The 27340-nt window shown below is 32.1% G+C and overlaps 4 protein-coding genes across 5 annotated transcripts; 2 read left to right on the top strand and 2 right to left on the bottom strand.

Moving 5' to 3' along the window:
- The first annotated feature begins 5234 nt into the window (after positions 1-5234).
- LOC123217271 (short-chain dehydrogenase RED1-like) lies at positions 5235-7957 on the top strand. Its single transcript, XM_044638186.1, has 3 exons — positions 5235-5662; positions 7027-7186; positions 7501-7957. Exons 1-3 carry the CDS (start codon positions 5320-5322, stop codon positions 7835-7837), a joined length of 840 nt encoding a protein of 279 aa, XP_044494121.1. The 5' UTR covers positions 5235-5319; the 3' UTR covers positions 7838-7957.
- Positions 7958-11452: 3495 nt separating this feature from the next.
- LOC123209332 (short-chain dehydrogenase RED1-like) lies at positions 11453-12569 on the top strand. The gene is made up of 3 exons (XM_044627324.1): positions 11453-11684; positions 11956-12118; positions 12236-12569. Exons 1-3 carry the CDS (start codon positions 11480-11482, stop codon positions 12567-12569), a joined length of 702 nt encoding a protein of 233 aa, XP_044483259.1. The 5' UTR covers positions 11453-11479.
- A 47-nt stretch (positions 12570-12616) lies between these two features.
- LOC123209327 (regulation of nuclear pre-mRNA domain-containing protein 1B-like) lies at positions 12617-17086 on the bottom strand. The gene is made up of 7 exons (XM_044627316.1): positions 16480-17086; positions 15560-15807; positions 14962-15126; positions 14696-14852; positions 14420-14562; positions 14265-14300; positions 12617-13667 (listed from the first exon to the last, which is right to left on the bottom strand). The coding sequence occupies exons 1-7, from the start codon at positions 16553-16555 to the stop codon at positions 12912-12914; spliced, it is 1581 nt and encodes a 526-aa protein (XP_044483251.1). The 5' UTR covers positions 16556-17086; the 3' UTR covers positions 12617-12911.
- A 6282-nt stretch (positions 17087-23368) lies between these two features.
- On the bottom strand, positions 23369-27021 carry LOC123211322 (vesicle transport protein GOT1-like). Of its 2 annotated transcripts, none has more exons than XM_044629965.1 (7): positions 26833-27021; positions 26618-26701; positions 25870-25961; positions 25677-25757; positions 25464-25561; positions 25301-25382; positions 23369-23874 (listed from the first exon to the last, which is right to left on the bottom strand). In XM_044629965.1, exons 2-7 carry the CDS (start codon positions 26667-26669, stop codon positions 23836-23838), a joined length of 444 nt encoding a protein of 147 aa, XP_044485900.1. In that variant the 5' UTR covers positions 26670-26701; positions 26833-27021; the 3' UTR covers positions 23369-23835. The 2 variants fall into 2 exon arrangements, with proteins under 2 accessions (XP_044485900.1, XP_044485909.1); XM_044629974.1 differs by having other exon boundaries at positions 26639-26701; positions 26833-27018.
- Between the last annotated feature and the right edge of the window lie 319 nt (positions 27022-27340).

Raw genomic sequence — 27340 nt, 5'->3', positions numbered from 1 at the left:
ATTTCCCCGAGAGTCGTCTACCTCTATGCATCGATGTTTAGCGACGGAGTTATATTTTCACTGTATCGAGTAGCTTACGGATGTATAGTTAGTTGACTCATTATTTATTTATCGTTCTTCCTATGTTTAGATGTATATATTTATTGTATAAGTATATGTGTATGATATACTTTATTTGTTGTTATATATGGATATGTATCGTATTTGATTTTATTTTTTAAATAATCTTGTCACGGAAATACAATGAAAACATAGGATTACTCAAACAATTACACATTTGAAACAATTAGATGAAATAAAGAAATACTGAAACAACTTATTGTTTACACTAAAGTTATTACATCAAATGACAATACAATTACACATTTGAAACAATAATTAAAATACATCGGTTACATAAAACTAAAGTACAACAATGAAGAATCATATAAGAAACAAAACTAAGAATAAGCATGTCAAGATCTTGTTTCTTTGCCCTTTTTAGATGAATGTTACGGGGCTGAGCTCGGGACTGGTGCTGGGGATTGACATTGGGTTCATGTATGCCTCGGTTGATGGCAACGACTGCAAATCCTCGGTGTAACATTTTCTCCTTATAATGGACGTCGATTTCTGTTGGATGGATGACCTGGATGACGACTATCGAGGACAGGCGGCAATATAACTCTTTCTTCTGGCGAGTGCAACTAATCACATTGATTTCCAAGAGGATTGATCGGTTCCTAATATATTGCATGGTAGACGTTGGTGTGGAAGAATGGATGAACCCATGCATTAACATTCGTCTGCCTCATATATCGTGCAACAGCAATGGCATGTTTGCACGGAATAAGCGAAAGCTGAAACTTTCTACACGTACATGACATTTCACCAAAGTTCACAATACCCATGAATCCACCAAATCCGACAACCTGATATCGAGTAGGTGTAATCGGTCGAACCTCTAGGCTTACAGACTTTGATAGATGATTACTGATCTTCTCCTCCACCTAAGGGGTGATAAAGTTAGGACATTCGTCTGTAATTTGAAAAAATATTAACAACACATTTGGTAATATTCAAAACTAAGGGAAAAAAGAACACGAGAAAAAAACATTTAATCAATAATGAGTAGATACTTACTTGTATGGTTTCTTCTCTCGTAAAACCATCGCTGCATGGTACCACGAATGAACTCCAGGAGCATTGTGATAGGTAGGCCTCGTGCATGTCTAATAAAGGCATTAAATGACTCAGCAATGTTAGTGGTCATGATGTTGTAACGATACCCCAAAAAGTACGCTCTACTCCAACGCTCAAATCCGATATCACGTAGATAGGCTCCAGCTTGAGGGTTCATTGAGTCAAGAGATTACATCATCGCCCCAAATTCTGATTCTGTGTATGATTTTGTGGCTTTCCAATATGCCCTCGCAACCTATTAGATGTCAAAAATTATGATAACTGATTATAATTAAAATGTATGAAAAGGATAAACTGTTACAATTTTAATTACTTGTTTAAAACATTATACCTTTGAGTCTCGTTTATACTTTGCTCATATGTTACACAGAAGATGATGACAACAACATCCATAGTGGACATCTGAAAAGACTTCAGCCATTGCCGAGTATATAGCATGATGTCGATATGAGATTATTGCCAAATCAGATAGGTCATGGATACATTCTTTAATCCGCTGGAGAAACCAAGACCACGTTTCATGATCTTCTTTTTTATCGACACCAAAACCAATAGGATATATCTGGTTATTACCATCAAGAGCCACCGCAACGAATAAATGCCCCAGATATCGACCTTTAAGGAATGCAGTGTCAATGCAAATAACCGGTCGGAGATAATCTCTGAATGCACTAATGGAACATCCTAATGCCATGAAAAAATTCTTAAATCGATGGTCATCATCCGTTTCAATAACAGTAACGGTGCCCGGATTAGTACGTTGTAGATTGTAGCAATAATCTGACAAAAGCATAAATGATTTCTCCGGTGAACCCCTCAATGAATTTATAGCCCAATTTCTTGCCCGCCAAGCCTGTGAGTATGAAATATCAATTTTATGTCGGTCGACGATGTCTACAATTATTTCCTTAGGCCAATAAATTTGATCAACCATCACAAACTTTGATCTCATTAATTGACCTAAAGCTCGAGCCCCAGTTTATCTGTGATGTGGCATGATTTGATCAACTGAACATGTGTGGGTAGGATTCATAGAGTTGATCCCCCACACTTCACCGACTGTGGACTTGGTTGCATGTATATACCACTCACAATTTTCAGCCTTGCACTTTATTTCCTACCGTTTCTTGTCAGACTTTTTTACACCAAATTGAAATCCTTTAAGTAAGAGAATTGCTTCACGGCATCTTTCAATTGGACTTTATTATGAAAAATATCACCTACCTTTACACCATTCTCCTCTCAGATCGATCTAGAACCACCTGATGATACTGATGGTTATGGAGGAAAATCAGGAAGCCACCTAAATGGATCAGTGGGGACGTTGTCAAAAAATGGCCCAGAATAATTTTCACCACCTAAAATAGGATCTTCAAGCTGTAAACTATCCATACCCTCGGTAACTAATGTCATATAATCAGGCTCTACATCTTCTGAAGGAATATCGAGCATATCATTTCCATCAAAGTCACCCCAATCGGGAACTATATCTTTTTCTCCATGAGCCTATGAGTTTGCAATGTACAACGAGTCATTATTGAAATCAATCAACTTTTCCAAATCGTATTCTTTTTTTACCCCATTACTTTCTTCTTCATCTTCATCTTCATCTTCATCTTCTTCCTTCTACCCTTCAATTGGGGTACATGTAACAAAAATCGGAATACATTTCTGTAAGTATTGGGACATATCAATAAGACCCTGGACATCTTCATCGTTTTGGATCTGTATGGGACAGTCGAGCTCAATTTTTCTTGGCTTCATTGATAGTTGAAGGAAGTTTGTCATTGGATCAATACTGCAAGACTCCGTCAAAAGCTCAATAAATCCCTTGAATGTTGTTCCATAAGGGATTTTAATCAATTGTTTGGCTCCTCCAACATATTTCATTGTGTTGTTGCCACCTTGAATCCATTCTCCCTAGTAACGAATCGATGCATAACCATCCATTTTAATTATCAATCCTGCAATTACAAGTTTTTGAAGATAATTATTCATTTATAATAAAAAAATCTATAATAACTATGTAAAACAGTCGTACAATTATTAATATAAAAAAAAAACTCTTCATATTTTTCTAATATTTTATTTATCCCCCTATAATTATTTAACAATTTATACAACACTTTCGTATGTTATCTTATAACAAAATGCATCTATCTGTTTTTAACGTTCCATTTAAAATGTTTTTATAATATCTATACTTTGAAATAGATATTCAAATTCTATAATTTGAAATACTTTAAAATGTCAATAATCGAAAATTTCTTCAGAAATCTGAAAAATATAAGTCGATATATCCTAAAACGGTGAAATTCAGAAAAACAGAACTGAAATTCGAATTCTAATTTTTTAAATACCCTAGAATGACAATAATCGAAAAATTCTTCGAAAATCTGAAAAATACGAGTCAATATATCTTAAAACGGTAAAATTCAAAAAAAGGGAACTAAAATTCGAATTCTAAAAGTTGAAAACCCTAGAATGGCAAGAATCAAAAAATTCTTCGAAAATTTGAAAAATACTAGTCGATATATCCTGAAAAGGTAAAATTCGAAAAAACGAAACTGAAATTCGAATTCTTAGAGTTTAAATACCCTAGAATGGCAACAATTTAAAATTTCTTCAGAAATCTGAAAAATACTAGTCGATATATCCTAAAACGTTGAAATTTGAAAAAACGAAACTGAAATTCGAATTCTAAAAGTTGAAAACCCTAGAATGGCAACAATCAAAAAATTCTTCAGAAATATGGATAATACGAGTCGATATATCCTAAAACGGTGAAACTCGAAAAAACCTAAAATTTCAATTATAATGCGCCTACAATGTTTAATATCAAAATGCCCCCCTAATTTTAATAACATTTCATTTGACCCTTCAATTATCTCTTTCTTTATTTAACATCCTTGTATGTTGTCTTGTATCAAAGCAATACCTATCTATTCTTAACATGTTATATAAATCCTTTATATATTGTAAAATATCCAAAAACCCCCCATATTTATCTAAAATTACATTTAACCCCCATATTTGTCAAACATTTATTTAACCCCTATATTACGACATAAAAACTAGACTTAACAAATAAAATTAAGTTTTAGGCTAAGATTGGTATAAATACCTTTTTTTGATGAATAGTCTTTTTTCGAGTCGAATTCAGAAATATGAACTTCTTCCGTCTGAACGAATCCCTACTAATTGATCTTGAATAAAAATGAAAGTGAGAGTGATATGAGAAGTGTGTGTAATAAAAGTGAGTGAGAAGGGTTTATATAGATGAGGGGAAGGGTAATTTTGACATTTTAGAAAAAGTTATGAAATAAAGAAATATCAAAATGCCTTTGCAATGTAAAATATCCAAAAACCCCCATATTTATCAAAAATTTCATTTAACCCCCATATTTGTGAAACATTGCATTTAACCCTTATATTACGACATAAAAACTAGACTTAACAAATAAAATTAAGTTTTAGGCTAAGATTGGTATAAATACCTTTTTTTGATGAAAAGTCTTTTTTCGAGTCGAATTTAGAAATACGAACTTCTTCCATCCGAACGAATCTCCACTAATTGATCTTGAATAAAAATAAAAGTGAAAGTGAGTGTTTGAGTGATATGAGAAGTGTGTGTAATAAAAGTAAGCGAGGAGGGTTTATATAGATGAGGGGAAGGGTAATTTTGACATTTTAGAAAAAGTTATGAAATAAAGAAATATCAAAATGCCTTTGCAATGTAAAATATCCAAAAGCCTCCATATTTATCTAAAATTTATTTAACCCCCCATATTTGTGAAACATTGATTTAATCCTTATATTACGACATAAAAACTAAACTTAACAATTTTAATAAAAAAAATTTTAACCCCTCATAGTGAGTGAGGAGGGTTTATATAAATAAGGGGAAGGGTAATTTTGGTATTTTGAAAAAAGTTATGGGCATTTTTGCTTGAAATAGTGAATTTGGGCATTTTTGTTTGAAAATAGTGATTTTGGGCATTTTTACTTAGTGGGAGGGTATTTTGGTAATTTTTGATAATTTCCCTAAAGGCAATATCTTGTTGGAAAGTTGAAATGTCAACTCTCGTCTGCTTAAATCTACGCCAAACCCTGTAACTTCTCTCACACGCCATTTCAATGGAGCCTCAAGAGCAGCAGCTGCCAGTGGTGTTAATCATCGGCTGTTCTCAGGGCGGGATAGGCCACGCGCTGGCACGTGAGTTTGCTGCAAAAGGGTGCATGGTGGTGGCCACCAGCAGATCCAAAACGGCCATGGCTGACCTCGAACATGACCCCAGGTTCTTCCTTCAAGAACTTGATGTTGTTTCTGATGAAAGTGTGAAGAATGTTGTGTCAAATGTTGTTGAAAAATGTGGAAAGATTGATGTTTTGGTTAATAATGCTGGAGTTCAATGTGTTGGCCCTCTTGCTGAGCTTCCTTTATCAGCTATGGAGCACACTTTCAATACCAATGTTTATGGTAATTTTAATTTAATTTATTTGGATATGGGGTTGTAATGATTGTAACTTTATGAGAGTTTTCATTGCCTTTTTTGGGTTTTTTCTTTTATCCGGTGGTGATTATATGTCTAAACTGCCGCTAAAAAGATTTTCACTTGAATAGCTATTAAGGTAATTAAAAGATTAAAGAGTGATTTTGAATTTGGTGCTCATTATAATATATATTTTTTTTATTATGTTTCTGATTATAATTTGGATTTTGAAAATGACGACTACCCGGATGAGTTGTGTGCTTCGATTTGTTGTTTGTATGTTTAGATTATTACTGAGTAGATACAGCATTGAATGGCTATGATGAGTTATTGGAGGATTAAGCAGTGACTTGGCAGAATTGTGAATCCCTTTGAGGTGTTGTGTGAGATATTATATCCATTACTCTTCTAGCCACCAAGGTCATAGGTTCTACTAGTGCATAAGTTTAGAAATAGTTGATCTGGTGAGAGAGATTGGATGGTTTTCATGTACCAAAATGAAGAAAAAATTACGTAGTTGGAGTGGTTGCTTTAAGTTGTGATAAGAGTGTAAGGAGTGGAACTGACTATGGAGAGTCATTGCATATAATACCATGGAGTGATTATGAAGAAATAAAGAAGTTATGATAAATGCAACTATAATGAGAAAAATGTGGAAGTAATTGAAAATGGAAATTAACATTATTTTATCAGCAGACTCTGTCAATGAAAAAACAGAACTTTTACACCTTTTTCTTTTATGTATTTCATTTTTGTCATACTTGAACTAATTTTTTCCATGCCTTATTTGTACTACCACTACCAATTATTTGGTACACTTGAGCTTCTAGAGCCTTTTTTCACCAGTTGTTTTTTGGAAATCCTGTGTCTTTCATTTCATGTCCAGTTGAAAACCAATTGCAAAAGCAGCATGGGGGTTTAAAAAAAAAGGTTTTGAGTGGGTTTCAACCACCTTTCCACCAAGTTTGTCATTTTGAACTTGTAGAAACTAGTTCTCTGAGATTTGCATGACGATAAAAAAAATTTCTTAACAAAAAATGCTTGCTGCAATCTCCGCATCTGGTGAATTACATATAGAAACTCCTATTTTTCTGAACTTGGCTAGATAATCAACTGAGAATGGTTTTATTGGAGTTAACAAAATTCTTCCAATGGTTTTGAGGCAATTCCTACTATTCAAACTTGAACTGGGTAGGATAAATAATTGAAAATAGTTTTACTCAGTTGTAAAAAAGCAGCTGATGTTAGAGGGTCATGTTATCTATGTACCTAGAACTTGGGCATTTTTGAAGTTCCATTTGTAGGTTAATACATCGATTTCTTGAAGCTGCATTATTTTACTGTTCTGTAGGTCCCATGAGGATGGTTCAAGCAGTTGTTCCTCACATGGCATCCAGGAAGAAGGGAAAGATTGTAAATGTCGGAAGTGTTAGTGCATACCTTCCTGCACCATGGGCTGGCGTCTACACATCAACTAAATGTGCTCTTCATTCACTGACTGATACTTTGAGGTTTGTATTTCGCAGATTCCTATTCTGATTACACTATTCTTGTAGCACTATATCACAAATGCCATGAAAATCATCAGAAAATTATAGCATAACCTTTCTTTTCTTATGCATAGATGTTTCCACATGCTATCTGGCCATTGTTGAAAGAATACTACTCTTAGAAGAGGCTGTATAAACCTATTGATGCAGCAGTCATCTTGAGCATTTAGATTGTGTCATTTTATGATATACGTATATCCCATGTAAATATGATCATTCCATGACCAAAGGCTTTTCTCATGAAATTATCTTCACAAGTCTGGTGTCTATTGCAGATTGGAACTAAGACATTTTGGAATTGATGTCATCAACATCGTCCCTGGGGCTATAACATCCAATATAGGAAAGACTGCTCTTTCCAACTACAACCGGATGCCTGAATGGAAGCTGTACAAGCCATTTGAAGAATATATCCGAGAGAGAGCTTATTTTTCGCAGACATCAAAGTCAACCCCTGCAGAAGTGTTTGCAAAGAACACTGTAGCGGCAGTGATGAAGAACAACCCCCCTGCTTGGTTCTCCTCCGGTCAACTCTCCACCATAATGGCGATTCTATACCATATGCCCATTTTTGTTAAAGATTTTATTGTCAGAAAAGCAGTGAAATGCTGAGTTCTGCATTGTCTGGACTAATCAACAAACACTGTCATCTGAAATATCTGGGTATTACTGTATTGATCAAACACTCAGCACCAATAAGGTTATTGATAATTAAAATATAATTGCTACATATCATTTATGCGTCCGGTCATTAAGGTTTTAGTTTTAACTATTTACGATCATGATGGTTATTGATAAAGGACACCAGCTGAAAATTCGAGCAGCTGAAATTTTGATCAGGTTGATAAGCCGGAATGCCCGACAACAAAAACACAAATGAAAGCTGAATTACGTGATGAAAATTTAAGGGTGTACATAAAATAGTTCAAACCATAAAATTGAATTGAGTCATTCTAAATTTACGATTTGATTTAATTTTCTTTGGGTTAAAAAATTATTTAATTTGGGTTGAAAAATTAAAAGAAAAATAATTTAATTTGACTAATGGTTTGAAACATTGGTTTGGTTTGGATTAATAACTATAATAACATTTATAATAATCGATAATATTGGAATATTCAGTAGTATCTTTATCATAATATTTGCATTAAATGCCATTAAAAATAATGGAATCCAAAAATCTTTGTCCAATCAAGGCTTGAACAATTTGCACCATCTTTCTCCATTTTTTTATCAGGTGGGTATAATTTTTCCCTTTGCCGGCAGTGCATTTGTATTGAGAAGTACGTAAAGAGTTGTGTGAAACAATGAGATATGATGCCAGTTTTATTCTTTTCTATGTAAAGGACATGGATTTGTAATTTTGTATTAGTTTTGTTAGGTGTTTGATGGAAGTTGGCTTAGAAAGAAGACATAGAGAATGTATGATCCTTATGAGAAACAAAATATCTCAAACCTTAGGTCATATTTTGTTTAGTAGGAGTTGCAAGAGAGATCTATTACTCTCAGAACATAACAACATATGCAACCTTTCCAAAATCAGGTTTAAAATAATTAGATTGACATTGTATGTGCTGTAAAGATCTGTCAAAAATGTTTGAGCAAGTTGATCTCGATTTGTATATCACAATGAGATAGAGATTGAAGTGGATGATGGTTAACTGGAGATGGGTGGCTAATTTTTTTTATAAGTGTTATATGATCAAATTTCCCATTAGAATTTTGTTCAGCAAGTAGAGAGCAGCTATTCCAAGATTAACAAAACTAGTGGAGTTTTATTATCTTCAAATGGGAGATCAAGTTCAAGAAAAGACTCTTCCGTTACTAGCAAAATATTGAATTACCCAATACAATAATTGTAGGTTCAATAATTATATTTCAGGATTTACTTATCGAACCAAGTTAGGCAGCAAAAATTTTAAAAAAAAAATTGTTCCAGGATTATGGAGCAAATTGGGGGATAATAAAAATTTTGATAGTGGAAGGCTTTGAGGTGGATTGATTTTATAGGTTCAAAGGGGTAAATGAATTATGCATTTGACCATGATATAACCCGAAAACTAGGAAATGATTAGTTTTACTGACCCTATATTGTTGTGATTTGATTCGTTAACAGTGAGTACTACAGCAGCAAACCAAATCTGCCAATAGTCTTCTAAAACTGACCAAGCGTTTGATAATTGACATGTCTGATGCAATGAAAGAGTTGCTATAGATGTTGTGTTGACTGTGCAGAAGAACCAAGAAACTTTGCAATGGGTTCATGTTGCATGTGCCCGTGTGTAAAGCTGCAATTTTTTTTTTAAATTTCCACTGAGCTTAAGTTTCTTCACTGAAATCTGATAAGTCTGTAAAGCTGCAATTTATTAGAAACTGATCCAAACTAAGCATTTACCTCGCACACTGTTGATATATTGATGGTTTCTTTTTCCAATCAATGTTGATGCATTCCTCTGGTGTTGCATTATTAAACTGAAGTTGTACACATTCAAACCGACTTAACAAGATTTTCAAGCTGCATGGTTAAGAAAGTGAAACGACTGAATGCGTAGTAAAATTAAAATGTCCACTAAGCAAACTCATGATTACCCTGTATACCTGGTACATTAAAGAGGAACAATTCAAACTGAACTTAGATTTGCCAGTCTTGGTATAATTTGTCAATAGAATTGTGTACAAACATTATTTTCATTCACCCTTGTATTGTAATTCTTATAATCTTGCCTGTTTCTAGTGGTATCAATGAGTTCTAGAATCCCCGCTGTAATATTGTACCATTTAATCCTAGCTAAAGTAACTATCAACCAAGAGCTATTTAAGAGATGCCAATGACTAGTTTAGGATTGAGCTCAGTAAGATCCCTTCAAAGTTGCTCGACTGCAACTCGCTTGATAGAAGTCAAGTTCGAGTTTGACTCAAGTACCCGGTTGAACCAAGTTTTGATCTCTACTTGGTACTGTAACCAAACCAGAAAAGATAATAAAATAGCGTATGAAAGTTAAGAAATTTCAATTTAGCAGGCATAAAAATGATGATTCATGTCTATATTCAAGCTTCCTTGTTAGCTTGTCCTATGCTTTCATTTTGTAAACTAGTGATTGCATCCATACAACGATGTTATGGTAGTAATTGAAATCAACTTGTTTGATGATTGTTAGTAATGATGTTTTCATTAAACGCTAGACAAGAAAGTATGGCAATATATTATAGTTATACAGGCACGTTACTTTATAGAAAAATGTGGCCACTTTACTTTATTTGTTATAAGAATAAATGCATAATCTAAAATATTATTTATTATTTTATCAGTTATCTTTAATGGATAATCACAAGCATAAGAGATTGATGAATTTTGATTAACTAAGTGACGAATACCTTGAAGAAGTGAATAGATTTATAAATTTTGTATTTAGAAACAAATCAATTGATGAAAAAGTTTTATACCCTTGCAAAATGTGTGTTTTATTACTGTAGAGATCGGGTAGAAATATATGAGTATCTTGTGGTCGATGATATTATGTCATGGTATGATACTTGTTTTTGTCATGGTGAATAAATGCTTATGCAAAGTTCTCACATAAATGTCCAAATAGAACAAAAATGCAGTGAAACAAATAGGAGAAATTGTTCAACACAAATGAAGCCACATATTGAAGGGACTAAGAGTATCGCTCACTTAATGGATGAAATAGCAAGTTGGAATATAATTATTAAGTTATGATTGATCTATCTATTATATGACTGGTAAATTGATAAAAATGCATCTTTTGAATTATGGTTACAAGGCTAAAAACGGAGAAGAGTCATCTCAAGCAAAAGTATTTATAGCAATACATAAGAGATGTAAGGACGAAAGATTGATTAATTATAAGTCTACTCAAAGAATTGTAAGTTCACTTTTTTTTGTTTTTGGGTTAATTTGAGAAAACTTTGTTGCATTTATATTGTAATATTCACTTAATAATAATATAATGTTTCTTGTTACTTATATAAATGAATACTAAGTTTTTCAAGAATGAGATAAAATTATTAAGTTAGAGGATTATTTAATTTTTATTTTTTCCTATAAGACATACAAACTTAGTTTAAATAATATATTGCTCATTTTTATTGAGTTCAGGAGATGATCCAAGAAAAGTTGAACCGACTTTCAAATTCCATTGAACAAACTAATGGAAACAGTGCTTGGAAATGTGATATATACTCACAAGTGAGGGGACCAGAGTCATATGGTCAAGTAGGTCAAAAAGAACCATGAGAGATCTGGAGAATGATTCCAGGTTCTTTCTGCATGAACTTGATGTTGTTTCAGATGACAGTAAGAAAAATTGTGTGGCGAATGTAATTGAAAAGTTTGGAAGAATTGATATTTTGGTTAACAATGCAGAAGTCCAATGTGTTGGCCCTCTTGCTGAGCTTCCTTGGTCAGCTATGGAGCAAACTTTCAACACCAACGTTTATGATAAGGACCCAATACTAGTATTTAATTAGTTTATCCAGTTCTGAACAGTGTATCAAATTTTATGATCTAATTCAATGGAAGTAAGATTGATTTGCATATTTTTTCGTGTTTTTATTACTATTCTCATTAACAGCATTTTACCATCGAATTTAAAGCTTTGGTTGAAAAAGATAGTTTTGAGGAGAAAATTGAACCACCTTTCTAGTCCTGCATTAAACTGCTTACTGTATTGGGTATTTCCTATCTGATATTCAATCCTATTAACAAATAGGTGCCCCGAGGATGATTCAAGCCGTTGTTCCCCACATGGCTGCCAGGAAAAAGGGAAAGATTGTAAATACAGGAAGTATTAGTGTTGCAATGCCTACACCTTGGGCTGCTGTTTACGGTGCAAGTAAAGCTACCATTCTTTCACTTACTGATACCTTGAGGTATGCTTATCTCTGCCACACTTACTGCTGCTCATTGCACAGCCGGGCCATTTCAGCTGGTCATATACCTCTTTAAGGATCGAATTGTACTGATGATATTATTGATGTCTAAAGCAGACTTGAACTTCGTCATTTTGGGATTCATGTCACTGTCGTTGCTCCTGGGGCAATTAAGTCAAACATAGCCAACTCTGCCGTTGCCAACTGCAGCACAGCTGAATGGAATCTATACGAGCCATTTGAAGACATAATCAAGGAGAGAGCTTATCTTTCACAAACACCAAAATCAACCCCAGCTGATGTGTTTGCAAGGGACACTCTGGCTGTTTTGTTAAAGAACAATCCCCCAGCTTGGTTCACCACTGGACAATTCTCCACCATCATGGCAATCATTTACCATATGCCCAATTGGTTTAAAGATTTCGTTGCAAGGAGGATAATGAAAGGTTAAAAGAGTTCGGCATTGGGTCTATCTGTGGTTACTTTTTAATGCAAGAGTTTGATAATGCTTTTTTTTTTTCTGAAATCCAAATTCATGTGTGAAGTACATCTGTTTTTACAAATCAGAAATAACAAAAAATCAATAATATTACACTACTTCGGTATCCCCAACTAAGCATTTTCAGCTGCTCTTTGAACAGATACTTGTAGGACTACTATCCAACATCTATGTATTTTGATATCTGAAAAGCCAATTTGCACAAACAAAATTTCTAACTTTCCATAAACAGATTCTACCAGTAAACAAAATCAAAGAGATTCTACTGATCTAACTTGCCAAAAATTAATATCATTAGGAATGGGGAGGATGACCATAATATACCAGTCCCGGCGGCTGTAGTGGCCTGAAACTAGGAGGTGCTGGGGGCTGCTGTGTCAACATAGGTATCTGCTGATTCATAGGTGCTGGTTGCTGCGCTAATGGAATTGGTTGTTGAACCAAAGGAACCATTGGACTGACCATATGAGGTGGAGGAGGTCCTGCTGGCATGGATGAAATGCTACTGTAGCCGAATGGGGTCATGATTCCACCTGATGGCTGCATATATTGTTGGGGTGGTGGGTTAGAAAGCATGTGATATTGAGCTTGCGAGGTTGAGGCCTGGCTTGGCAGAGTTGGTTGGGGTACCAAAATGGTCTGATATGATTGGTTGGGAGGAACGGTAAGTGACTGAGCTGGCAAAAACTTGTTGGGATCCGAAATCGCCATAGGCTTCTCAGACTTTGCAATCGCATCAGTCACTGAATTGACAGGTATGGATGTGAATGAGTTTGATGATGTAGAAGCCTTTACTAAACCAGCATTCTTTGCTTCTTCAGCTGCAAATGTAGAGAGAACAGAGTGCATGATCATTTGTGACGAGCTAGAAGCTGTAAGCTTGTCTGCAACTTCAGCTGCAATAGCTGCAGCTGTCCTCTTTGGTGTTTGTCCAGCTTTTGTGTTAGTATCAACTGATGGGGTAGTCATAGTAGATAGTTTTGATACATGATCTTCATCATTGAGTCGCTTCCGCATGTTGCAGGCCTCCTCTGCCTGACCCTGAGCTACCTAGAGTGATAAATTAAAACAAACATTTAGAATATCCTTTTTTGAACCATAGTAAATAGATCTGCAGCAGCCTAGTATTCAACTCATAAGATAAAGGTTTCAAAAATAACATAGCAATATTTTGTTGGCAATCATATGTTTCAAAAAAAAATCATAACAAATTGACTATTGTGACTGGAACCAAATTTGCCTACAGGAAGACACAGATCATTGAACTTCCAGCTTCAGTCAATAGATGACTTAAGATGTGCGTGATTAATGTTCAACCTTAACCCTACTGTTTATAAAACTGTGTGGATAATATAAATTTTCCATTTCAAACATCTACATATTCCCACAAACTTCCACAACTTAATTAAACCTTGGGAGAGACAGATTTTATGGCAAATTAGATTTACAGAAGGCAAACGTTTCATTAGTAACCATGGGAGTACTCATTGACAAGCTGCTTACATCCAAAAGTTGAAACTAAATAGTAGTGACTGGAACAACATAAATCAGTGTAGGCTATATAGCCAAATGTACACCAATCACATACTTTTATTAGGAGATTATTGAAACAAAAATACGTTTAAAGGTATGAAGTAGCACCAGTACCTGCATCTGAGTTCGAACATTCTCCAGTTCAGATTCCTGGAAAAAAAAAATTCAGAAACTAAGAACATGGAATAGCAAAAACTCCTATTGTGATGAATATTACATGCACAAACATCTTTACAATATTCTCTTCAAATGACTGGATGAATTGGTACCTCTTCATGGAGAGCTTCTTTTAACTGAGATACAAGTGCTACTCTATTGGCTTCAACTGATTTAAGTTTCTCAATACATTGTTTCAAAAGATGTTCTTCCTTCTCTAGTTCAGAGGCCAAGGATTTTCGCTTTGGATCTTCCGCTGAAGACAAAGAAAGTAAGTTTCAGACAAACAATTAGCTTTAGATGTCAGGAAAAGAAGTAAAGCTGCAGATGCTAAATATTTTTCTAAAACTACAGCATATATATTTGAGCTCATATAATTATTGGCTTACCAATGGTACAGACAACATCAACCTCTTTCTCCATCTTCCTCACGCGATGAACCCCTGACTTGCACTTAGCCATCTCCTCCTCTTCACTGGGACGTTCACTGAGCACCAAGTGATATGCTGACACTATTTTTTCAGCTGCACCTCCAATAGATAATTTCTGATGTCCAGAGAAATAAGAAAAGGTAATAATGTGATCACATCTAGAAAAACAATAGAAAAAAACAGAGAGAGAGAGAGAGACAGGAAGAAAATGGCACTGTTCTAACCGTTCTAATGGATCGGGAATCTCTTTTCACAATTCTGACTGAGCGTGAACGTTTTTTGCCGCTAAACTCCAAGGGTGGTGGAGGCACATCTCCAGCAGCAAGCATCACATCTTTGAGGCTTCGTCCACGGGACCCAAAGACTCTCCTTTCTTCCCATATATTGACCTACAAGTTTAATAAAACTAATTAACAGATTGCCAACAAAAGTAACATGTTCAACCTTTTTCAAGATATTGCTTAAACTTTTTAGATGTTCACCAACATCTAATTTTAGAATACTACTAGACTCTACAGCCCTGGTAATCAAGAAACTTTTGGGATAATGTCTCAAATAATTAAACAGAAAGGCACTTGAATCCCTGACCTCTAAGTTTATAACAAAGACCTTAACAGCTCAACTTGACTCTTGGGGTTGACACTCTTGATTACTCATACATTAACAGTTAATAAACATTGGCCAGCAAATTATAACGAATACAGATATATTTTAGCTAATTGATAACAAAGTGCAACAATTAAATCCAAAATTAAGGTAATTGACAGATCCATTGGTTTAAAAAGGAGCTATATCATCAGTGCTCAATATTAAGAAACTTACCAATCTAGAGACAACCTTCTTTCCATGATCATCCCCTTTCTCAACAACGTCTTTGAGAGCTGAGGGAAGGACTTTCCAAAACTCAGTAACAAATTCATTTCCTTTACGCTTACTGTTCTGTAGGATGTCATTTGCAAGATACAAAAGGGGAACTTTCTGAACCATTGACGAACTGTGAAATTGTTTATCCCATGTTGTAACCACCAGCTCTGCTTTGCTCTGGTGAAATATACACCAGTGTGACAATGCTATGTACATAAGTTAAGGTAACAAATGACATGGAGATACAACCAATATCGGCATGCAACCGCAATTTTGTTTATCTTCTCAGTATTCTGGTGTAGATTCAAATCCCCAACAACATTTAAATTAGTTTATTACTCATTGACATCATATAATGAGCAATATTTTATACAATCTAAATTCAAGACCTCACAATCCAAACATTGAACTTGAACAAGAAAAAGCCAATCTCATTCAATTCAGAAAAAAAAAAAAAAAAACGCACACCTCCGAAATTTATTGCTATAGTGAAGACCTCCAAGGACTGCACATATGTACACATCAATAATCAAAAACTCAATCTTAATTATCCAACAAATTCTCGTTTCTGCTCCACAATTACACTCCAGATCAATTGATTATCTTTTTTTCTGCAACTTGACCCCAATAAGCCAAAGAATTAAGAATTTGCTGCAATTAGTATTGACCACCACATTTAGCAAAAATCATGAACAATGCAATTACAATAGGTCCTTAGCGTATTCATATAAAGCATCAAATTTTCAAAACTTTGTTGCGTTAACTCATAGAACACAACAAACAAACAAGTTCTACATTCAACTGCATATGTTCATTAATAAAGCAATAAGCAATATAATAAACTAATTGTTCTCAAAATTAACAAACAAAAAGGATACTTTCAATACACTGTTGGGTGCCGTTGAGCTTGGAGAGCTTGTCTGCAAGTATCTGTTCACTGAAAACGCTATTCATCCCACAAATAAAGCCTACTTGGAAACCTTAATTTAAACTCCAAAACAGATTGCAATTTAGAAAATTAAACACCCGATTGAACCAACCCAGAAGCCGAAATTCCAAAAGCCCTAACGAAACTGATCAAACTTTGGATCTTTACACTCTAAAATTGATAAAGAACAAATCCTAATGACGAATGACGAAACCAGCATTGGGTAGGTCCCAAATTGACCAAATGTTAAGAGAATCACTCGACTGCATGTGATAAAAAAAAAAAAACCCTAAAATGTCCAAAACTGTGAAATAATTAGAATAAAACGACACGTTTTGGTGAATTGGGAGATATTCTGATAAATTAAGAACCCTAGAAATGGGTTTCAAGAAAAGAAAGAGAGGTTTGAGCTTAAGCTTCGAACTTCGAAGTTAGTTCAAAGAGTGAAAGAATTTTGTGAATTTTGGCGCAAATTAAGAGAGAAAGACAACGTTTGTCTGGAGGGCGCCAGTAGAACAGTGCGCACAACCAAAACAAAGGACTAAGATTTTTTTTTTTTTAATAAGAAAAAGGAAAAATGGGCGACGAAAATATTTATGTATATTTTGTACAAAATTCGTAAAGACTTTTATTTGTTTAAAATATAGTAAAATACATTCCAATTAATTTTTTTCCTTCAAGAAAAGAGAGATTTCTTTGCCTATCCATTTTAACATTAAAATCAACATTTTTAAACAATAGAACTTTTATGATCAAAATAAATTTACATATAAATAGGAAGACAAAAAAAATCGAGAAATTAAAGTAAATGGCCATTTTACCACTCTTTAAGCAAAAATGTTCATTTTTCTTATTTTTAAACAAAAATATCTATTTTTCTTATTTCTAAGTAAAAATGTTATCAATATTTTTTAAAATACTAAAACTACCCTTTATCATTTATATATAAACTCTTCACTTATATATATTTTCATATAATTCAAACACTCACTCTCACTTATTTTTATTTAATATTTGATATTACAAATTCATTCGAAAGAAAAAATTCGTATTTTTTGGATTCACATAAAAAAAAATCAATTCGTGAGAAAAAAGTATTTATACGAATTTTAACTTAAAATTTAATTTTATTTGTTAAATCTAATTTGTATGTTATGTAAATAGGATATTTTGATATTTGATAATAATTTAGGCGTTAAAAAATATTTGAAAATATGAGGGCATTTTCATATTAAACAAAGAATGAATGTTTTAAATAAAATATTAGGAATAGATAGATACATTTCGATGCAAGATAACGTATGAGGGTGTTAAATGAAATATTAGATAATTATAAAAGGTTAAATGAAATGTTAGAAAATTATGAAGGGCATTTTGATATTAAACATTGTAAGACAACTTTGAATGAAATGTGAAGAGTAGATAAATGCATTTCCATACAAGACAACGTATAAGGGTGTTAAATAAAATATTAGATAATTATAATAGGTTAAATGAAATGTTAGAAAAATATGGATGGTATTTTGATATTAAATATGGTAAGACAATTTTGAATAAAATGTTAGGAGTAGATAGATGTGTTTCAATACAAGACAACATATGAGGGTGTTAAACGAGATATTATATAATTATAAGGGGTAAAATGAAATGTTAGGAATAAATATATGTATTTTGATACAAGACAATATATGAAAGTGTTGAATAAAATATTAAATAATTACAGAGGGTTAAATAAAATATTAGAAAAAAATGGGAGGAATTTTGATATTAAACATTGTAAGAAGGTTTTAAATGAAATATTAAGAATAGATAGATATATTTCGGTACAAAACAACATATGAGGGTATTAATGAAATGTCAGATAATTATAGAGGTTAAATGAAATGTTAGAAAAATATAAGAGGCATTTTAATGGTAAACATTGTAAGCAAGTTTTAAATGAAATATTAGGAATAGATAGATGCATTTCAATACAAGAGAACATATGAAGGTATTAAATGAAATGTTAGATAATTATAGGGGGTTTAATAAAATTTAAAAAAAATATATGAGGGTATTTTAATATTAAACATTGTAAGAAGGTTTTAAATAAAATATTAGTAATAGATAGATGTATTTTGATACAAGACAATATGTAGTATGTTAAATAAAAAGTTAGATAATTATAGGGGGTTAAATAAAATATTAGAAAAATATAGAATGCATTTTAATATTAAACATTATAAGATGGTTTTAAATGAAATGTTAAGAATAGATAGAGACATTTTGGAAAATTAGATATGACATATATATATTGATGAATGGTTATTGTGGATTTTTTTATTATAAATGTTTAATTTTTCTCCAAAATTTTTTATTGTAAGATTGATAATTAAAATGACTTGTTATGTTTCTATTCATTTCTAAAAAGAATGGATCCAACGTGATGAAAACACAATGAAATATATTGGAGGTTGTAAACAATTGGTCAAAATTCCCTCTAAAATAACATTTGAGGGATTTATCCAACACTTGTGAATATTGCAATATTGATTCAATTAAAAACTACATTCAGTTATGTATAAAACCAAAAAGAATTGAGCTCAACTACCCTATAAAGATAAAAAATGATGAAAATGTCCAAGGCCTTATTGACATGTCTCAATGTCTTAAGGAACGTCTCATGCTTTTGTTATATGTACCCCAATCAAAGGGCAAGAAGAAGAAAAAGAAGAAATTGGTGAAGTGAAAAGAGAATCTAAGTAAGAAGACTTGATTGATTTCAATAATGATGCATTAGATATTACGGATGAATGGACTCGTGGAGACAAAAATATGGTTCTCGACTGGGGTGACTTTGATGAAAACAAGATGACTGATATTTCTCTTGATAAGACAGAGTCCGAGGATATGTCACTTGTTACCTGTGATATAAATAGTTTACAATTTAAAGATCCTATTATGGGTGGCAGAAATTATTCAAGACTATTTTTTGATAATTTTTCATTGATCAGTTTAAGTGGTTTTCCGATTTTCCTTCACAACTTTTAACATCATCAAGTGGCGTAGGATCAATCCAAGAGGGGAATGCTATAAACTTGGTGACATTTTTCATAACAAAAAACACTTAAAAGATTTTGTGAACCAATTTGCCCTAAAAAAAGAATTTTAATACATAGTGCTTAAGTCTGACACGAGGCAATGGAAGATTAAGGGTTATGATGAAAAATGCCAATGGTATTTAACGAGAAACAGAGTCAAATTAAGTCAAGTTTTATAAAATTTGTAAAATGAATCCAACCCACACATGTTCAGTTGATCAAATAATGTCACATCATAGATAAGTTAGGGCTCAAGCTTTAGGTCAATTAATGAGATCAAAGTTTGTGTTGATTGATCAAATTTATCAACCTAAAGAGATCATTATCGATATTGCTGACAAGTATAAAATTGATATTTCATAATCGTAGGTCAGGTGGGTAAGAAATTGAGTTTTAAATTCATTAAGGGGCTAACCAGAAGAATCATTTATGTTCTTACCTAATTATTACTATAATTTAGAGTGTATTAATCTGGGAACCATGATAGCTATAGAATCTCACATCAACCTCATTTACTCTAAACCAAAATTTATCTCTGTCTAAGCCCCGATATAACTGTCATAGTAAAAATAAGTGCACCAACACTCTACTAAACTTGATTTCTAATAATCGAAGGAGATGCCTAAAACACATCCTCTCGAACAATCGCAATTGTTATGGTGTCAGTATAGACCTAATCTTCAATATGGCGGTGCGCTAGACACGAAATATAACCTCTACTCAAAAGTGTCACCCCATTTAGGATTCTTAATTCACCATCATCACATTTTCTTTTATGAGAAATATCGTGTAAAAAAAATTTTAAGTTTATAAGAATTTTATTAAACAAAATAGATATAAAAACATAAATGGAAATGACAAATATAGAAAAAACAGACCTAAAATTTGAAATTTACATGTTGAAATACTCTAAAAAGACAAAAATTGAATAATCGAATGAAAATTTAAAAATTACATGTGAAATTATCCTATATTTGAATTAAATAACAAATAACAGAGAACAAAATTGAAATTCGAAAACTATAGATTAAAATACCCTATAATGTCAAAAACCAAAAAATCACTCAGAATTTTGAAAATTACAAGTCGAATTATCTTAGAATAATAAAAATTAAAAAAACAGACATGAATTTTAAAAACTAAGCATTGAAATACCCTGGAATGATAAAAACTAAAAAATCAATTTGAAATTTAAAAAGTATATGTCGAAATATCCTAAAATAATAATAATAAAAAAAGGGGACTAAAATTTGAAAACTACATATCCAGAAATTTTAAAATGACAAATATTGAAAAATATAATTGAATTTCAAAAACTAAACGTTGAAATACCCTAAAATAATAAAAACTGAAAAATCGAGCTAAAATTCAAACAGTACATGTCAAAATACCCTAAAATAATAACAATAAAAAAACTGGATTGAAGTTTGAAAACTACACGTCCAAAAACCTTAAAATGACAAATATCGAAAAACAAAATTAAAATTCAAAAACTATACCCTAGAATGTCAAAAATAGAAAAATTGTTTATAAATTCGAAAATTACAAGTTGAAAAACCCTAAAATGACAAAAATAAAAAACAATCTTGAATTTTGAAAACTAAACGTTGAAATATCCTAGAATAACAGATTCTGAAAAATCGATCTGAAATTCGAAAAGTACATGTGGAAATACCTTATAATGACAACAATAAAAAAATTAGACTAAAATTTGAAAACTATACATCCAAAAATTTATAATGACAAATATCGAAAAACGAAACTAAAATTTGAAAACTGCACATTGAAATACCTTAAAATGTCAAAAACCAAAAAATTGCTTAGAAATTCAAAAAGTACGAATCAAAATATCTTAAAATGAAAAAAAAATAAAAAACATATTTGAATTTTGAAAACTAAATGTTGAAATAGCTTAGAAATAAAAAAAACCAAAATATCAATATGAAATTCAGAAATTGCATAAGAAAACGGACCTAAAAAGTACAAAAATAAAGCAACGAACCTAAAATTGGAAAACTACACATTGAATAACCCTAAAACAGGAAAAAAGACATTAAATTTGGAAACTATACATTAAAATAGCTTAATATGACAAAAATAAAAAAATTAATCTAAAATTCAATAATTACACCGTAAAATGAATCTTACAAAACCCAAAAATCAATAAACACACCTCAAATTTAAAAATTATATATCGAAGAATCCTAAAATTCAAAAAATAGATATGAAATTCAAAAACTACACGTCAAAAAACTCTATGAGTGAAAAAATATTCATTTGCCCCTTTATATATGTTTTACTCTCAAACAGGTCTTGTAGAGTTAATTTACCCCATTATTAATTTTCTAATCTCTCACAGGTCATATACTTTCAAAAAATTAAAATTTCCCCCAACCCCTGTATTCCTCCATCTTTCATGGATCACCCCCCAGGTTACTATACAATTACCTTCTCCCGCATGAGGGTTTCCCCCGCTCTCCCATGGGTCCTAACTATTTTAAAAATTAAATTTCCCCCTCATCCCACATGGCGTCATTCCAACTCGAGGGAGATTTATTCACCCCAGAGAATCTCGGGGTCCCTTAGGCAGATCTTCGACAAAACTAATACATTTTCTAACCAAAAATCATCATTCCAGCCTTCAATTTCAACACAAATCAAATATACACATCCTATATCACAATACCCTCAAAAAAATCAACCGAAATAACCAAGAATCAAGACATTTTATGCATTGCTCAAAATTGAAACCCTAAACATTCAACGCTCAAAATCTTCATCAAATCACAATAATTCTAATAATAAATTGATTCAAACAAAAGTAAGATGACGTACTAACCTTCTTTGCCATTTTGGCCATCGAAAAACACAAAAAAAGTCAACAAAAATATGAAGAAGATAAACAAACGTTGTGCCATGAGAGACCCATAAAATTCTTTGAATTTCAACAATGATTAAGGGGAAATTACGGTAGAAATAAGTAAAATTTTTGGTTTTATATAAGGGCATTTTGGTCATTGCAACCAAATAAGGCATTTTTATTTAATTTTTAATTTTTGAGGCAATTTCGCTTAAACCCCTATTTTTTTGGCCAATTCATTTAATTTCCCAAAAAAAATCTTATCTCAAACATAGGAAATTTGAAACCTACATCTAGTTTAATCCATATAATAAACTTATTTTAAAAAATAAATTTATATCAACAAACAATAAATACAATCTTTAGTATAAATAATAACATGTTATTATATAATTATATAATTCTAGATTAAAAATAAAATATCATTCAATCATATAATAATACGATATTGTTTATACTCAAATTTTTACTCATTGTGTGTACATAGAATTGCTACTCCTTTAATAATAGTCAAGTTAAATAAAATTTCAATAATCCCTAAGAAATTACAAAATATATATATATATATAATATCAAAATGAACAATACTACACCTTCACATTTTCAAATACACAAATTGATGCACATGTATGCCATTACATGATGCAACTCATTTGTATACTTAAAAATATATATATGCATAATTTTATTGAATTCAAATTTGCGTATGACAACAGAATTATATGCTGATTCCACATGTCCAACTTCTGATGTGTACAAAATACACTCTTATTATTAGATACTCGCATTCTTAGCATGGCATACTCTTGTTGTGAAATGAGAATCATGTGTAATGCACTCCTAAAACAACATACTCTCCTTGTGTAGTGAAAATCATGTGTTATCAGGTCACACGTATCAAGTGAAAATCCATTTCAAGGTAAATACTATAAATCAAGCAGAAACTTCACACATAAATGCCATTACAAATCAATCGGCCATTTGAAAAAACTTCAGAAACCGAAAAAAGGTAACTAAAAACATGTGCATTCTTCAAGTCTATCAAGGAAAAAGGATCATTTACAGGATTTATTTTTTCCTTCCAAGGGAGTGGCAGAACGGATTGATGAACATCGATAGAGTATTAGAAAGCTTGTATTCAACTTCAGCTATGGAGCCAAAATGAAAACATCGATAGAGTATTAGAGAAAATGATGAAAATCATTTTCATTCTCTTTCTTCAAGTAAGAGAATTTGGTTAACTTCTCAAAGAGAATCGTTTTCAAGTCACCATGTGAATTAAACCAAAGAATTTTGTCTACCATCCAAAAGTAATTTGCAAGTGGACCTGTCACTACATTGTACTTCCTTGCTTTCCATAGAGAGTTTATACAGGCACCCGTTTTCCCCGATACTTGTCGAATAACTGCACATGAAAAGAAACAAGCTCTTTACATTTAAATATCAGGAATGTACTTGCATATCAGTAAGTGATCATACAAAGACATCATGTTGACATTTCTACACATAATCATATTTTGTTTTTCAACTTTTAGTATCCAAACATTCACTTCTAAAGAGTTTCCAAGCGCCCACAAAGTTTCATGAAGATGACTTGAGCTTAAACGAAGCAATATATAAGGGATTGCTAAACCACATTTCTAATGCAAAAAATCCATTTCTGAAACACAATTGCCATATAAACAGCAGAGGCATTCAAACACATAAAGTCAACAAACGAAATCAATCAAACTAACTCATCTAGAGTTCAGGAAGGGGACACAGTCACTCCATAACTTGCTGAACAGAGTCTACATATTCTGATAAAAAATGACTGTTAATTCTAGCATCTATACAATCCTGTATCACAAAGAATTGAGATATGTGCCTATTCTTTAGTATCATCTATACACTGAGAAATCCACCAAGATATGAAAGTCTTAAGAGTTCTACCACCAAAGTTAGACCATGTGCAGAGAAACACAGTGCATCACTAATTACTATCAACTTTTTTCCTGTACAAACATTTGGATAGTATTTTGCAACCTTGGTTATGGAGCTTCCCCAGCCCCACACTAACAAGCTTAATAATTGTCTTATTTTCTGTTATTCTACTATGAAAAGAAAAACAGAAAATCAGAGTTCTGCATATAAATGTACAAATACAAGTACAAACATGTCAGTTTATTAAGATATGATATTCCATGTCTGTGTCAAGACACCAAAACATATGAAATGCTCCAACTTATCATGAAATAAACAAATATCATAACACTTTGATTATCTTGAGTTCTGCATATATGGCACAGACGGTACCAAAAGAAAAACACAAAAGACAAAGTATTCACCTCTCAAATAAGAAAATGAAACAGAAATTTTGAAACCCGAAAAAGTATTTCCTTAATTACTACAGAAGTAGGATTTCCTTGTCTGCTATTAACAGCATAGAATCACTAGAATAAAAAATAATAATAAATGCAAAAATATACTTTGCCCCACTCATATTCCCAAATAAGGAAACCAACATTGATGACTCAAATATATTGAATGAATTATAAGATATATCAACATGACAAGAATATCTAAAAGCCAAGCTATAAAAAAAAAATTCTTTTGCATATCACTCTTCGGAGTATTCAGAGTTTCCATACTCCAAATAAAATAATATACAGTTCAACAAAAAATAATATTCAAACAAAGTAGGTTTAGCATTTCAGAAAGAATTGATGATCCAATATGTAACTCAATTCAAAGCAAAAAAGTATTCTATATATTCACAAGTCTACTTGTAATCTCTTAAAAGAAAATCTCACAGTTGATAGTCAATAATTTGAGTTCAAGAATAAACATACCGATCTAACAAATGGTAGTTGGAATACCCAACCAAGAATAGGTATCCTCTGAATGAAAACAGCAAGTGTTGGCCAGAAACCACTGTACAAAAAAATACCATTAGCAACTCAAATCATGTACAATAAATGAATAAAAATAAAAGCATGAAGGATTCTGCCAAACCTGAAGAGCACAATGAACCCATATGTCTCAAGAATCATTCCAATAATTGGCCAACCAATAACAACAAAGAAGAAGCCAAGACCAAAAGAGATGGTTCCCTTTACAATCAACAAGAGCACATGCAATTAAAAGAATGAAAAAGATGGATAATATACATCAACAACACACTCCACATCTAGTGAAACAAAATGGGCGAGAGTAAGAAAAAAGAACCTTAAAGTTTTGACGTTTCATGAAAAATTGCATAGTGGACTTCAAACCAATGGATAGAGACACTCCTGAGATGAAGAGGATCTAAAGGCCAATATGGAAAGCCAGTTTTAATAAAACATCTTTCAGTAAATAAGCCCTAACATAATAAGAAAAATGAAAACACAAACAAGACGGCAAATCTAACAAGACTTACATTTCCCATGGCCAGTAATCCCTTATCGAAGAAGAAGATGATCCCCAAGAATGTGAAAAATATTCCAAATCCAGTCAACCCCAGCCCAATCTCTATTCCATTTCCAATAATAATTATTAGCTGAAAATTCTTTCAAGCAAAAAAGAGGACACCAATTTTGCATATAAATGCTTCTTTTTGACTCTCTTACTCAGAAACATCAAACATACAATTCCATATAGTCAAATATTTCTTTTCACAAGCCACACAAGCACACGAAATGAATTTTCAAGCTCTAAATTCCACAAAATTCTACATGCTCAAATCAAAGATTATCTAGACCATAGAAAATGCTACTTAATCATCCAATATTCGTGTCTTAAGCTAGTAAATGAAATATATGTGATGATAACTTCCCCATAACCATGGACCATTTGAAATTCATAAAATTTCTATAAAAGCTAACCATCAATTAGAAGAAAGCAAGTAAAAGTAGACGAATAAAACAAAAATTACTCAAAAACAATTAAGAAAATTCCCTCTACTGTTATCCAACATATATTATAGATTTTGCTAAAAAATTATTCAACAAAGCTCTATAAAATCAGCAACTAATTAAAATCCATCTCAAGTGATAGCTAAAGCCCTAACTATCATCTTTAAACTGATTACATCATTCAAATCAAATATTCATATACAAATTTCTTAGGCTTTCATAATCAAAACTACAATTTACGATCAAAAGCACAATAAAAATCAAGAATAACACCTGAATATGATTGTAACTCACTTTTACGGTCATTCATTTCAAACGAAACCATTGTGTCGACGTTTTAGAGACTCGTCGATTTCACTGCATAGACCAATTAAAATGTACAACAAATCAATTCGTTAAGAAACAAGAAGAAAAACAAAAACAAACAAATAAAGTAAAACGACCTTGACAATTCCCTTTCACATAACTAAAGATCTGAAAAATTATACCTCGGAGAATCTGATAGAATGAACGAACACGATTCGATCTACAAGGACCTCAATCCAATGAGCTGAAGGCTAAGAAGTCAATATACGAACAACCCAGAATCGGCTACTAGAAGTTCTGTTTGTTTTTCGAGAAAGAACAGAGGAAACAAAATATATCACTGACAGTGAGAATGAAATGAAAATTAAGAGAAATAAAAAACGATAATTATAAATAAAACCATGACGTTCCACGCGGCCGATTTCTATTGATTGATCTACGTGTATTGTTCAGTGCGGGTGAAGTCTCTGCCACCAGGCTAAGTTACGTGCTCGGAAAATGAAACGCTGCGTTTTAAGATTGATCCGTCTGACAAAGGTGATATAATATTAATTTTTTGGAACGCACGTATTTTTTAAATTTACAATATTTAGATATAAATAATAATATATTATAATATAATTAGATATTATTTTAATTTTTAATTATTTAATTATATAATGATATACGATTATTTATATATAAAAATTA

The sequence above is a fragment of the Mangifera indica genome, chromosome 1 (genome assembly GCF_011075055.1).
Source record: "Mangifera indica cultivar Alphonso chromosome 1, CATAS_Mindica_2.1, whole genome shotgun sequence".
NCBI lineage: Eukaryota > Viridiplantae > Streptophyta > Magnoliopsida > Sapindales > Anacardiaceae > Mangifera > Mangifera indica.
The sequence above is the reverse complement of the archived record's forward strand: the minus strand, read 5'-3'. Positions and strand labels throughout refer to the sequence as shown.

Coding starts and splice junctions, on each gene's coding strand:
- LOC123217271 (XM_044638186.1), top strand. CDS start 5,320: ATGGAGCCTCAAGAGCAGCAGCTGCCAGTGGTGTTAATCATCGGCTGT. Junction 5,663..7,026: donor TTTCAATACCAATGTTTATG/GTAATTTTAATT, acceptor ACTGTTCTGTAG/GTCCCATGAGGATGGTTCAA. Junction 7,187..7,500: donor TCACTGACTGATACTTTGAG/GTTTGTATTTCG, acceptor TGTCTATTGCAG/ATTGGAACTAAGACATTTTG.
- LOC123209332 (XM_044627324.1), top strand. CDS start 11,480: ATGAGAGATCTGGAGAATGATTCCAGGTTCTTTCTGCATGAACTTGAT. Junction 11,685..11,955: donor AACTTTCAACACCAACGTTT/ATGATAAGGACC, acceptor CCTATTAACAAA/TAGGTGCCCCGAGGATGATT. Junction 12,119..12,235: donor TCACTTACTGATACCTTGAG/GTATGCTTATCT, acceptor TGTCTAAAGCAG/ACTTGAACTTCGTCATTTTG.
- LOC123209327 (XM_044627316.1), bottom strand. CDS start 16,555: ATGAATAGCGTTTTCAGTGAACAGATACTTGCAGACAAGCTCTCCAAG. Junction 15,127..15,559: donor AGAAGGTTGTCTCTAGATTG/GTAAGTTTCTTA, acceptor TTAAACTTGTAG/GTCAATATATGGGAAGAAAG. Junction 14,301..14,419: donor AAGAAGCTCTCCATGAAGAG/GTACCAATTCAT, acceptor TTTTTTTTCCAG/GAATCTGAACTGGAGAATGT.
- LOC123211322 (XM_044629965.1), bottom strand. CDS start 26,669: ATGGTTTCGTTTGAAATGAATGACCGTAAAAGTGAGTTACAATCATAT. Junction 25,758..25,869: donor GATTACTGGCCATGGGAAAT/GTAAGTCTTGTT, acceptor ATTGGCCTTTAG/ATCCTCTTCATCTCAGGAGT. Junction 25,562..25,676: donor TGAAACGTCAAAACTTTAAG/GTTCTTTTTTCT, acceptor TTGATTGTAAAG/GGAACCATCTCTTTTGGTCT.